Source organism: Frankliniella occidentalis, unplaced genomic scaffold (genome assembly GCF_000697945.3).
Source record: "Frankliniella occidentalis isolate FOCC.00 unplaced genomic scaffold, Focc_3.1 Scaffold50, whole genome shotgun sequence".
Lineage (NCBI taxonomy): Eukaryota > Metazoa > Arthropoda > Insecta > Thysanoptera > Thripidae > Frankliniella > Frankliniella occidentalis.
In genome coordinates, this window is record NW_026267180.1 from 1,608,512 (window position 1) to 1,620,361 (window position 11,850).

The 11,850-nt window shown below is 39.3% G+C and overlaps 5 protein-coding genes across 7 annotated transcripts in view; 3 read left to right on the top strand and 2 right to left on the bottom strand.

Annotated features, from left to right (window-relative positions):
• The window catches only part of LOC113206394 (ankyrin-2-like), a 31,204-nt gene extending 30,540 nt beyond the window's left edge, over positions 1-664 (top strand). Inside the window, exon 8 of the mRNA XM_052267323.1 lies at positions 627-664. Coding sequence (XP_052123283.1) covers positions 627-664 — 38 coding nt within the window. The remainder of the gene's footprint in view (positions 1-626) is intronic.
• On the top strand, positions 12-2,978 carry LOC113206390 (casein kinase II subunit beta). Of its 2 annotated transcripts, none has more exons than XM_026422461.2 (5): positions 12-142; positions 702-880; positions 968-1,159; positions 1,256-1,445; positions 1,535-2,978. In XM_026422461.2, exons 2-5 carry the CDS (start codon positions 706-708, stop codon positions 1,641-1,643), a joined length of 666 nt encoding a protein of 221 aa, XP_026278246.1. In that variant the 5' UTR covers positions 12-142; positions 702-705; the 3' UTR covers positions 1,644-2,978. The 2 variants fall into 2 exon arrangements, with proteins under 2 accessions (XP_026278246.1, XP_052123301.1); XM_052267341.1 differs by lacking the exon at positions 12-142 and adding an exon at positions 334-358.
• Positions 2,885-9,289, bottom strand: LOC113206388 (nonsense-mediated mRNA decay factor SMG7). Of its 2 annotated transcripts, none has more exons than XM_026422456.2 (19): positions 9,180-9,289; positions 8,575-8,613; positions 8,397-8,484; positions 8,174-8,302; positions 7,965-8,086; positions 7,707-7,868; positions 7,436-7,618; positions 7,157-7,340; positions 6,831-7,065; positions 6,599-6,745; positions 6,442-6,517; positions 6,248-6,367; positions 5,912-6,162; positions 5,640-5,824; positions 5,226-5,558; positions 4,975-5,084; positions 4,641-4,881; positions 4,251-4,433; positions 2,885-4,172 (listed from the first exon to the last, which is right to left on the bottom strand). In XM_026422456.2, the coding sequence occupies exons 2-19, from the start codon at positions 8,604-8,606 to the stop codon at positions 4,077-4,079; spliced, it is 2,877 nt and encodes a 958-aa protein (XP_026278241.1). In that variant the 5' UTR covers positions 8,607-8,613; positions 9,180-9,289; the 3' UTR covers positions 2,885-4,076. The 2 variants fall into 2 exon arrangements, with proteins under 2 accessions (XP_026278241.1, XP_026278242.1); XM_026422457.2 differs by lacking the exon at positions 9,180-9,289 and adding an exon at positions 8,763-9,060.
• A 222-nt stretch (positions 9,290-9,511) lies between these two features.
• Positions 9,512-10,847, top strand: LOC113206391 (mediator of RNA polymerase II transcription subunit 18). The gene is made up of 4 exons (XM_026422463.2): positions 9,512-9,985; positions 10,074-10,169; positions 10,252-10,421; positions 10,500-10,847. The coding sequence occupies exons 1-4, from the start codon at positions 9,793-9,795 to the stop codon at positions 10,686-10,688; spliced, it is 648 nt and encodes a 215-aa protein (XP_026278248.1). The 5' UTR covers positions 9,512-9,792; the 3' UTR covers positions 10,689-10,847.
• LOC113206393 (cylicin-1-like) lies at positions 10,844-11,844 on the bottom strand. The gene is made up of 4 exons (XM_026422464.2): positions 11,679-11,844; positions 11,449-11,568; positions 11,271-11,333; positions 10,844-11,180 (listed from the first exon to the last, which is right to left on the bottom strand). Exons 1-4 carry the CDS (start codon positions 11,742-11,744, stop codon positions 10,950-10,952), a joined length of 480 nt encoding a protein of 159 aa, XP_026278249.1. The 5' UTR covers positions 11,745-11,844; the 3' UTR covers positions 10,844-10,949.
• Positions 11,845-11,850: the final 6 nt, after the last annotated feature.

Below are 11,850 nucleotides of genomic sequence, written 5' to 3' on the forward strand. Positions count from 1 at the left end.
CATCCCCTTCCCCCTTCCGTCCCCTCCCCTCGGCCTTCTGTGTGGCACTTTAGGATTCCTAACCAAACTGCTCTAGACAAAAAACTAATCCAAATTGACCAAATTTCTTAAGCGTGGCTCGACAGGAGCAGGGGATCAAAAGGTAATTATGTAACACATTTCGGAATCTTGTCAAAGACGACCAGAATAAATCGAAGTTACTACCTTTGAGTACACATACACATCTTCCAACCCTCTCCGGCGTATTTTGATATACGTTCTTATGCTACATTTTACCGTACATTTGTCTGGGGAATTTCCTGAAAGTAAAGGAGAGAGCTCGGCTTTAACTGCTCCCCGGTGTACCTCGAACCCAACGGTTTTATACTTTTCCATGTTGATACATTCCACTGATCGTCTGAAGATATATCCCTTCAGCCTTTAGCCATGCTTTAGCTTAAGTCAAAGAAGCGGGCTCCATCAACCGTACAGCGGCTGTATTCGTACAGCGATTCGTTTTGCTGCGGATAATTCGTGCCTTATTTTATGTCCTGTGCCTCTTTTGCTTTTAAGTAACTTTATCTGGAACTATATTGAATTTTTGGTGGATTTGATAGTAATCATTGTTTAATTTCTTCACTTGTCAGCTGGCTCTTATATTCCTCACTTCCCTATCAAAACTTAATTCTGATCTAAAAATTTGCTCAATTGTAATGTTGCAGGAGAATGAGCAGCTCAGAGGAAGTGTCCTGGATCTCATGGTTTGTAGGACTCCGTGGGAATGAATTCTTTTGTGAGGTGGATGAAGATTATATCAATGATAAATTCAATCTGACTGGTCTCAATGAGCAAGTTCCTCATTATCGTCAAGCTCTTGATATGATACTTGACCTTGAACCTGGTATATCATACTTCTCTCCTTTTCACTTGTCATCTAAATCTGAAATATGTGGACTTTCTGAGCGTTGGTTGTTGTACTGATTTTCAGACGATGAACTTGATGATAATCCCAATCAGTCAGATCTCATAGAACAAGCAGCTGAAATGCTGTATGGGTTAATCCATGCAAGATACATTTTGACAAATCGTGGAATTGCCCAAATGATTGAAAAATATCAAGCAGGTGACTTTGGTCACTGTCCACGAGTTTATTGTGAACTTCAGCCTAGCCTTCCCATAGGTGAACTGATTACTTGGTTCTTTGATCTTCTGTGCCTCTTACTTTCATTGAACAGCTCAATCTGGCTTACACAACAAATGTCTTTTTTATGAACAGGCCTTTCCGATGTTCCTGGTGAAGCAATGGTGAAGTCATACTGCCCAAAATGTATGGATGTGTACACTCCTAAATCATCTCGACATCACCACACTGATGGAGCTTATTTTGGCACTGGATTCCCTCATATGCTGTTCATGGTTCATCCAGAATATAGGCCTAAGCGTCCCGTTAATTGCTTCGTCCCCAGGTATTGTTACTGTTCCAGATTACTTTTTCCCTCTCCTACTATTTTTGATTTGTTTGTCAGGTAGACTCCAGTTTTATTATGGTTTTCAGGCTGTATGGTTTCAAGATTCACCAATCTGCCTATGACATTCAGTACGCTGCTGCTGCAAATTTCAAAGCCCCAATGCGAGCTATCAACTATAATAATGGTAAGCGCTAAACTTATTTATTTTTTGTGGGAATCTTTGTCAAACATTTGTGTTTATAAACGTATCAATGACTGTCTCAGTATGATTGACGTGGGAAAATCCACTTCAGAACTGATTTACAGGCTTGTTTGCCTTAGTTTTTAGCCTGTGACAAGCCTACTTTTAAAGATGTTACCTGAAATGCGTGATGTGTATACCTCAATTAAGTTTGTGTTTAAATATTCTGTTATTTATCGAACAAACATATGAATTGAAATTTGTTTTACTGCATTTTTTAGAACACATTGAAAGAGTAGTTTCTGTCCCTCTGTGACCTTAGTCTTTGCGTATCCTTTATTTATCTCTCTAAATCTTGTTATGATTTATAATTTTTTCTCTCATGTAATAAATCTTAACATGCTGTGATTTGTCTCATTGAAGTATGTATTCTGAAATTATTGTGTTTTTCAAAAAATCGAAATGTCATGTAGTTGGAGGGGGGATGTGTTAATCAATGTGTCTGTTTTTATTTTTACATTCAAAATGAATGTGGAAACAGTCTTTGGAGATAATTTTCTGCTATCATTTCACCTAGTTTTTATGGTCTGTATTTTGACATTTACCATGTTGGTATGTATAGTTGATTGACTTGTGATATAAGATTTTTTTCCCCTGTTAATTAGGCTGTCAGACATCAATAGCTTTTTTTAGGAAAGATGTGTGTAGTATAATTAATTTAGCATTAGTTACCTGCTATTTAGATGAGCTGCATCCACCGCTACAATGTGTACCAAAAGTGAGTGAGGTTCGTCTGCCACATAGTTTACCTTTTAGGGAAACTCGCATCTATGACAGACTGTGACCTTTTAAATGCAAGCCAGAGATGAGCATTTTAGCTAATCTGACCGATGAGCGACGGCCTGACCGCCAGCAGGTCGGAGGTGAGGAGGAAGCACCTTTCCTCCTCACCTCTCGCACGCAGCTGGTCAGGGCTCAGGTGGAGAGCGCGTGCCTCGGTCTTTGCGGTCGGTCAGATTCGTTAAAAAGCCCATCTTTGTAGCAAGCCTCGTTTTTCATATTGTGAATTTTTTTAAATCTATGTGATGAATATAATTCATACCCAAATTGGTGGAGCATATGATTATGATGTGTAAAAGAACTGAATGTTGTGAACATTTTCTTTATACTACTGTAGGCCATGAATTTCTTCTGCAGTTCAATATGAAAATACATACCTAGATTGTGACGTCTCAAATTGCATACAGCACACAGATAAGATTGAAGAGTAACATTTTATTGCCAGCTTTGGAACTGTAAATTACACCAGCACTGATGTTTTGGAAATACAATTGGAATTGGAAATTAAACATTTGTTTTACTTTCTTTATCACCAGCTTTACATGTACACTTCCAGTGCAATCAATTTTTCATTGATGAATGTCTAAGACTGAATCAATGTTCTATCATTTAAATGGTAAACTAACTTTTAATCTTGCTAACCAACAGAATGTAAAAACAGCAAATACATTTCTTCCTCCATACCCGAGATCATGTCATTGTAATGACTGACTAGTAATCATCCTGATAATAATTTGCTTTGCAGGCTTTAAGAGCCTAAGTAAGATGTTCACAAAGTTGCCTATGAAATGCAAATAGCTGATCATGGACAAATTAGTCAAAATAAGCGCACAGAGTCTTTTAAAATTTTAAGTACATTACTACTATAAGAGCAGAAGACTGCTTAACTTTAAGAGTCCAAATTTAAAAAGAACCCAAAGAGCAAAGAAAGAAGACACTCCCAAATTGCTAGTATATTAATAAAGAAACAATGTGCTTCCCAAAAGCACATTTTCCTGAAGACTGACACTTTCCATTGCTCCATAATAAGTGATGAACACAAAATAAATTTCAAGTAAACGTGATAGTGAAATAATATTATAAAATAACCACTGAAAAATGTGAGGAGAAAATTTAAACAACTCTCCTTCAATAAAACAGCTTAAATGGCACCCTGAATGCTTCAACTTAAAAAACTCAAACCCTCAGTCTTTGCAAAGGAATATAGTCCTGAAATTCAGCTTGAAAAAATAAAGCAACTTCTGTAAACAATATACATAATGAGCTCCTTTCAAGATATACGCACATCAAATAAAATTTTCACAACTCCCCAACTCAGTCAGAAAGAGCCCACTTCTGCTCAAGCTGCACTCGAACATTTCACCAGATACTATTCAGATTCAGCCTAAACAGAACAACTTTCTGATGTTCCCACAAGTCACCTAAAAAGTATCTGTAATTTTCATACATATTGGGCATGAATACCAGAAAAAACTCGTTAAACATAACAAATATGTGCTGGGCATTATGCTTCATGAAGTCTGGAGTGGAACTTCACAGGGATTTTCCAAGATTTAAGCCACCTATGACTCACTGCCAGCGAGCAAGGTGTCCGTTTCATAGGTTTTTCACGTTCCACTCTTGGGTGAGGGCCCCTCCCTCAACTGTTTCTGCTGTTCTAACAGTCTCTCAAGAGGAGAAGGCCCAGGACCAGACCATAAGGACTGCAACAAATTACTTCATGTGAACCAACCTGTAGTATTTTGCATTAGGAAAGGTCTAACTAAATCTCTTTCTCTTACCTGTGCCCCCATTATTGCAGCCCCACTGCCACTATTCTGTTCAAAGTCATCTTTCGGGAACTCAGGACCTCCTCCAGCTTCCACTGCCCCTCGCCCTGGTGATATTGCAGGAGATAGCCAGTTATTGGCACTAAAGAGGGAGTAAGGTGAAAAACTGTGGCCATTGTTGGGAGAATCCCTTTCCTGAAAACAGAAATTACAATACATGCTTGAATATGAGTGATGAGACAAGGAGCTCAATAGAATCAAAACTGACATAAGAAGGGGTGTGCCTCATATGTTGGTCATGTGCATTGGGGGGGCAGTAAGAGACAATATGGAACATGCAATGATAATTGTGATGAAAAAAACATACAGTACAAGAGAATTAAATTTAAAATAGTGCATCACCTGTTGACTAGGCGCTGGAACTGAGTGAGATGGGTACAGCTGTTGTAAGTTCTGCATAGAGGCTTGGTGTGGCGGCAGAAGCCTTGAAGATTGTGTTTGGTTGGCATTAGATCCCTGCTGCTGGAAATGAGACGCTCGATGCTGATGCATAGCTGGCCTGAACGGCTGCTGAGTGGGATGCACGGATCCCCAACTGACTGGCGCATTCATCATACTCAAGGGAATATTGTGCGTCAGAGACCTAAGAAGAAGAACAATGCAAGGCATGTGCTGTACAGAGAAATAATATGGCAATTACATACTATCCTGAGTTATTTTGTCACATCAGTGTTACCTGGTGTTGCTAGGATGTGGAGGCTGCTCTGAGGATACAGGCCACCAGGGATTTCTGTTGTTAGAATCATGTTGCTCTTCTTGCCACCCTCCATATGGTGGATGCATTTGCTGAAAGAATTGTGTATGTAAAGGCTAAGACCAATCAAACACCCTTTTGATCCTTACGCATTATGAAATATTTTCTATATATGTAGTAAGTAATGATAAAACTCAAAAACTAAACAAACTGTGATAGTTGACAAAACTTACCATAGGATTTTCTGGAACAACAAATTTGTGGCCAGTGGCATCAACCATGTTAGGTTTAATGCTAGGTGGAGGAACAGACATTGGTGGCAGAGGAAACATTGGCGGTGGTGGCACATGCACTACCCTGGCTTGTGCTTGCTGTTGTAATTGCTGAAGAGGTGGGGGTGGCTGTGAGAATTTAGATGGAATTTGCACAGGTGGCTGAGGAAGTAGGTGAGACTGCTGTGGGACAACCGGTTGGGGTTGTATAGGTTTGGCACTGATACTGGGTTTCTGGCTGCACCAACCATCACTGCGGTCAAGTGCAGTAGGCGATGGAGTCTTAAATGACACCTATGGATCAAAACAAAACAATGACCAACTTCCTTCATAAAAAGCCTATTTTAAACATGCATTTCGTATCAGAAATAGTACCTGCTTTACATCAGTCTCTGGTGCTAGTGTTACCCCCTTGCGCAATATTGTCTGCATGGCAATATTTTGTCTCGCTATTCTACGGCCAGATCCCACTGTAAGTCCTCCCTCCTCCATGTCAACACATTCTTTTTCCCTTGACTTTTCAAGTGAACCTTGGGGCTTCAAAATACCAGTTCTCTTTTCTAAATGTCAAGGGAAAAAATTAAAAATTTTAGAGCACAATTTATAAGAATGTAAGAAGAAAAAGTAGAATGCAGCACAATGCATACCTGGGACCTGTGTGATCTGTTCCAGGATGACAGGTGGGACAGGAGGGGGGCTCACGGCACCTCCAGGAGTTGATGTGCTACTTCCACCCCAACTGCCTGCATCAGATGGGGATGGTGATGGTTGCTGTGGACAATTGCCCACACCCAGACTTAACTGTTCAAGTTCTCGAATCAATTCACTGGATGGAGCCTGCCCACTAGCAATAGCTTCAAATGACCAAGTAGTCGTAGAACTTTCATGGTGAGTCTCTCTGAACATCAACGAGATTTCATTTGAATGAGAGAATGCAATCATAAAAGTGAAACTGGATTCAGTAGACAACCTTTGTGTCCTACCTTGATGTTATTACTGCAATTTCTTCTTGCTTGGATAACCAGACACCAAAATTAACAAGTCTAGAAGCCCGTAAACGATTTATTTCCATTGTATCAACTTTTGTTTCTTCAGAATTAAACCTAAATTGAATTACAGAGTTAGAGTTAGCTGTCAAAATTAGTAATTGGAAAAATATGACTGTCTAGACCCATACCTCAAATCCTGCATAGCTTTGTTAAGCGGCAAAAAGCCCTGAAGCTCACGATCTTCTGGGAGTGGAACAGATGACACTGAGAATGGAAAACAGATTAATAGAAAATAGGTTGAAGCTTCCAAATCACTGACTAAGTTACTCTTAACATAGAGCTTACATTTATTAGATTGGTCAGAGGAATCTAGCAAACACTGAATGCCATTCAACAGTTTGCAAAGGCTTGGCCAGATTTGCAGGCGGGATGTGAAAGCTGGATCATTTAACACATCAGGCTCAAGTCTTATCCAGTCCACAGTGAGTTTTACTGTAATGAATGGGGAAAATCTTAGATAAAATGAATGCATAAAGTAAATTTATTACAGATGAAATGGGGATATTAAGTAACCTACTTGATGGAAGAGCAAAATATTCCAACAGTGCCTCACTCTCTCTTATGGTGTACACTGGCAGTAGAAGAGCTGACAAAGAGCCAGCCATGAGATCTAAAATAAGACCCTTTGCCTGCTTCTGGGTTGAAGACAATTTCTGCGAAAGATGGCTCTGTTTGTCCCAAATTTTATCATTTTCTTGAGGAAAAATATTTCCCCGGGCTTGGTGTAAGGCACATAAGTTGACAGCCAACATCTAAACAGTACAAAAAGAAAAAGAGACAGAAGCAAATTTAGTTTAATCTTTAGGAGAGTAAGCCTCTTTATATTTTTGGGAAAACACATACTTGAACCAATTTCCTTGATGTAAAGCTCTCTGTTGCCACCTGAGCAGTTAATGTATCAGTCAAGAGACGAATGGTGCGACTACAGGCTGTAAGATCAGCACCAAGGTAAAGTAAGCCATGAAACTTGAGGAACAGGGCAACATACTCTTGAACAGTTAGTTTGCTACGCCCATCCAAATTCAATCTATCAAAAAATCATTACAAATTTTAGCATTTGAACTAAGAAGAGAAAAGATGAACGAAAGATAGTAAACTGGTCAATGAGGCGTATTAACTTACTGATCTTCAGCAAATCTACCAAACATTCGTCTTAAATTTGTTGCAGCAGCAGGGAATGGGTGCTTTACTGTAACACTTCGCACATAGTGAAATACAGTTCCTAGTCGATCACCTCGGCTAGAATCTAGAAGAGCCAGCTGATTATAGGGTTGGCCAGAATGGGGTGAGAGCTGAACTGCATGTCTGTTATGAAATAAATTTGCTTTTAAATAAAATTCATGACCTAATCACAGCATGATGCGGATTTGTTAAATGTTCCTGGCCAACCTACCTGTAAAATGATTCAGCCTGCCTATTTTGGTTACGATATCGAGCTATATCTCCAAGATGTACTAAACAATGCTGACAAATATAAGAACATGATGATGTATTGGGTTGTATCAATCCATTAGGAGCAATGTTAAAGTCAGTGATACCATAAACGGAATCCCTCCTGGAATAAGATATAATTGTTACAACATGACAGAGAACACAACTCACACTAGGGTGTGAAATGGAAATCCCAATAATAGCTACAAAATTTACAAACCTTCGGCAAGACAAATCAAGATCAAAGGCAGTGCAAATTTCTTGCAACAGTGTCAAGTAAAATCCACTTGCTGCTTCTAAACACCATGTTAACATAGCTTGCGACTCAGTTCTCTTTGGATTCTGCAACATGGGACAGCGGTAAAGATAATGTAAAATCTTAATAAGTAAGGCTTGTGCAACTAAACTAAAGCAGAACGCAATCCTTACCTTCTTGTCTTTCACCATATTCTGAAGTATGCAGATGTAGTTCTTGAATCCGTAGTTCCAAAGCTCCTGTTCCACTTTACAATCCAAGGCATATTCCAAGTCTTGCAAAAGTACTTGCTGGTAAATACGCTGGTTTGAAACAAAATTTTAATATTTAAATACAAGTTTTGAAATTTTAAAGGAGAGCAAAGTGTAGTATGTTACTTGATGTTACTGTACTTACCTGCAACTGCTGTTGCCATACCCATGCATCTCCATCATTAAGAAGGTCACGGCAGCTGTCTACCTTTTCTTTAAGGATATCTGCTTTCCTAAAGCACATAATGTACAGGCATATTTTAAGACAATGTTTATCATAGAAGAGTGAACAAAACATTGGTTTTAAAGAATAATGAACTTACTTCAGTGCTTGTACTGCATCATTAAGGCCCATTATTCATCTGCACCAAATGAAGGAAAAATATTAAAAGGGAACCAAACAATCACTCACCATAAATATACAATAATTGGGTAATTGAACATAACCTAACCGCAAACTTTATTTAAGACAAATGTGCATCCAAAATGAAAACAAACTACTTGTGCTTGCCTGGAAAGGAAGTGCTATGCTTAAAATTGTAAGGAGTGAATGCCATTTCGATAGTATTGTCAAGAAAGAGTTGTTAAGCAGCACATAAATTTTCAGTGATTTCTGACAGTTCTTAGTAATTGACATTGCTCCATCCTTACGACACATATTTTAACAATTCATGACCGGAAAGATAAGTGAAATCTTAGTATTGAAACGTCCAATAACTCGTGAAAAGCGATTTTTAAGCTGGAATGTGCTGGAATTGATCTTTCAAATTCTTTAACATGGCCAATGCCTAGGCCTAATCTTTGCAAAGCGGTTGTAACATTTGGTACCATCAACTCAATGGGTGAGTGGGATTAATTTATACGACGCCAAAGAAAAATACAGCAAAACTCTCAAAACAATAAATTTGAATCGAAATGAATAACAAACCATCACATATTAAAGATTTTCCACAACATTTCCCCCGTTGCTTTGCTGCGCTCGTCTGCTTAACGTCTGCTGTTGTGATGTTTTCGTTATTCTTACGTTTTGTATGACAAATTTACAGTTCAGCTTTCATAACAATGACGAGAGACTGATGAGCCAGCGAGATCATTTTATGTTGATTTTTAATCGTTGAATGTGGACCAAATATGAATGGGATGTAGCTATTAGTATGTATTGAAATTTTTGACTCCTATTATGTTGGCGCAGGTAAACCTTGACGAGTCTTTTTTCATTCAAATGTTGCCCAGCCCCAGTTCTTTTATTTTTCGTCTTCTTCTTCTTGTTTCTTGTATTTGTGTTTATGTTCAGGAAAGGTATATAACAACACTTTTCAGGAGGCTTATTCAGGCGTTCACAAGCTGGCGTTCAGCCCTAGATTCGGTCTGTGTATCGTTTCGGCTGAGGGGCCATAGAGACACTCTTTCCCTCTCTCCAGAGGGGAAATACTTGTATCCCCCGTCGACTTCTCGAGGGTTTTAAGTAGTCTATTTTCATGCCACCGAGCCATCGAAGATTGAATGAGAGACGGATCTGATCGGTGGTTTTGTCTCTGGCCATGGCTCAACCGCTGAGCACAGCTATTGATACAGCATTTAAGAGCAATATTGTACCTGATCAGGAGTACCTTCTGCAAGGAAGCATCTTAGACACGTCTGTTGAACACCTTCTGCACAGATTACGAGGACTGTGCGACAATGTTGATTCTGGTCCTGAACAATTCCAAGATCACGAAATGTGTTTTACTATCCGTAAGAATTAGTCAATGTTTTTCTTTTCCAAAGTGATAGCATTCATCTTGTGCATTCTAATGTCTCACATTTCTATATCATCACCTAGGTACCACACCAACACCACTGAGTTTACGTGTCCGTCGAGCCTTGGACCACACGGACATGCCATGGCAGTTAAGATACATTGGTCAACCAGAATATGGTATTATTGTATTTATTTATATGTATCTCTTAGTAAACAAGAGTATATGTTTCCTTTTTTAAAATGATAATCTTCATTTCAGGTGATGCTAAGAGACCCACTATCATACGCAGTAGCATAGACATTGGATGTAGTGCTTCTGTGGTAGAATTCTTAACAGAATTAGGGTGCCGAATGGACTTTGAATACTTAGCCAGGGGCTACATGTTTCGGAAAGGACGGATGAAAATAACAGTTGCCAAGATTGTTAAAGTAAGTTTCGGTATTTAAAAATTTAATTTCAAGTATGTTCTATGCTTTTGACTGATCAGGTAATTTTTGTTGCTTCAGACAAATCCAAATAAATCCCAGGACAGTATGCAGCTAATCTCAGAATCCTACTTAGTTGAGTTAAGTGTCCTTGCTCCAAGAGGACAGGATGCTATTGCTGAAGACATGAGAAGCTTTGCAGAACAATTAAGGCCATTGGTAAACCTTGACAAGGTTGATTACAAAAGATTAGCCCATGGCCCTCCCTAAGTTTTTGTTCTTTTTTTCAAATTGCATTTGAGGTACTTTTAAGTCTCACTATCTTCTGATTTGCTGGCTTTTAATTTCTCTTTTGTTTTTCCGTGTGTCAGCCTTTTTGGGTTTGTCTACCAAGTATGTAAGACAAATAAAGCATAATTATAAAATTCATTTTTGTGCAACAGGAAGTTTAATTAACAATGTAAGGTGAAAAAGATCTTTATAACAATTTCTTCCAGCTATTGTCAAAAATTCCCTCTGTGTTACACCTTACTACTTTGATGCAGTTGATTCATTAATTGATATTACTTTCCTATCTTGAGTCGTATCTTCGCTTAATGACTCCTTACTATCTTCAGTTGAATCTCTATCCAACAATGCCTCGCTTTCAATAGGTTTGCTATCATGCTTGGCAAGATCCTGACTGGTAGTTTCTTCATCCTCTGCAGAGATTAATTTCTTCTTTACGGGGGGTGAAGCATCTAACTGATCTTCAGCACCATCCTGACGAGAAGAAATGCAATGAACGAATGAACCAAACAAGTTGTAACTTCAGAGAAATTTAAAACGCAAGCAAGACACCACATCACATACATCTTTGTCCTTGTCAGACCTCTCACAATCAACCGTTCCCCAGACTGCTTCTCCTTCTGGAGGCTGAAACAGAAGCTACAATGACATACCCTTCGAAGATACCTCTGATCAGACCAGAATATGTCACAAGGTAACAGGAGCTACACAGCTAAGATGAAATACTAAAGCCATAACTTACTTGATTCCGCTTATTTCCTTTCTTCTTGTTTTTCCTTCCCCGTTTTTTCTTCCTGATGCCATTCCCACTATTCCGGTCAGTCCTCTCGCTATCAGCCTTTCCCCACACTGCTTCTGAACCCTGCACCAGGGGCCAATACCAAAGTAAACATGACGCCGGTCAAGCAGCAAGGAAGAGCCGGTGTGCGGGCTCGACCAGGTTATGTCATTAAAATTGAAACCGAAACTTACTGGATTCTGTTCGTCATTGTTCCGGGGCTTCTTCTTCCCACGTTTAGTCTGTTTGGTGCGGGCCATAGTGTTGGTCGTGCGGGAAAGCCCAACAACCCCTAGATCACAGCGAGCGCAAAGGCGACGAGCTGCAGTGGAGTGGAGTATGGAGGTGTGTGTGTATGTGGGGGGG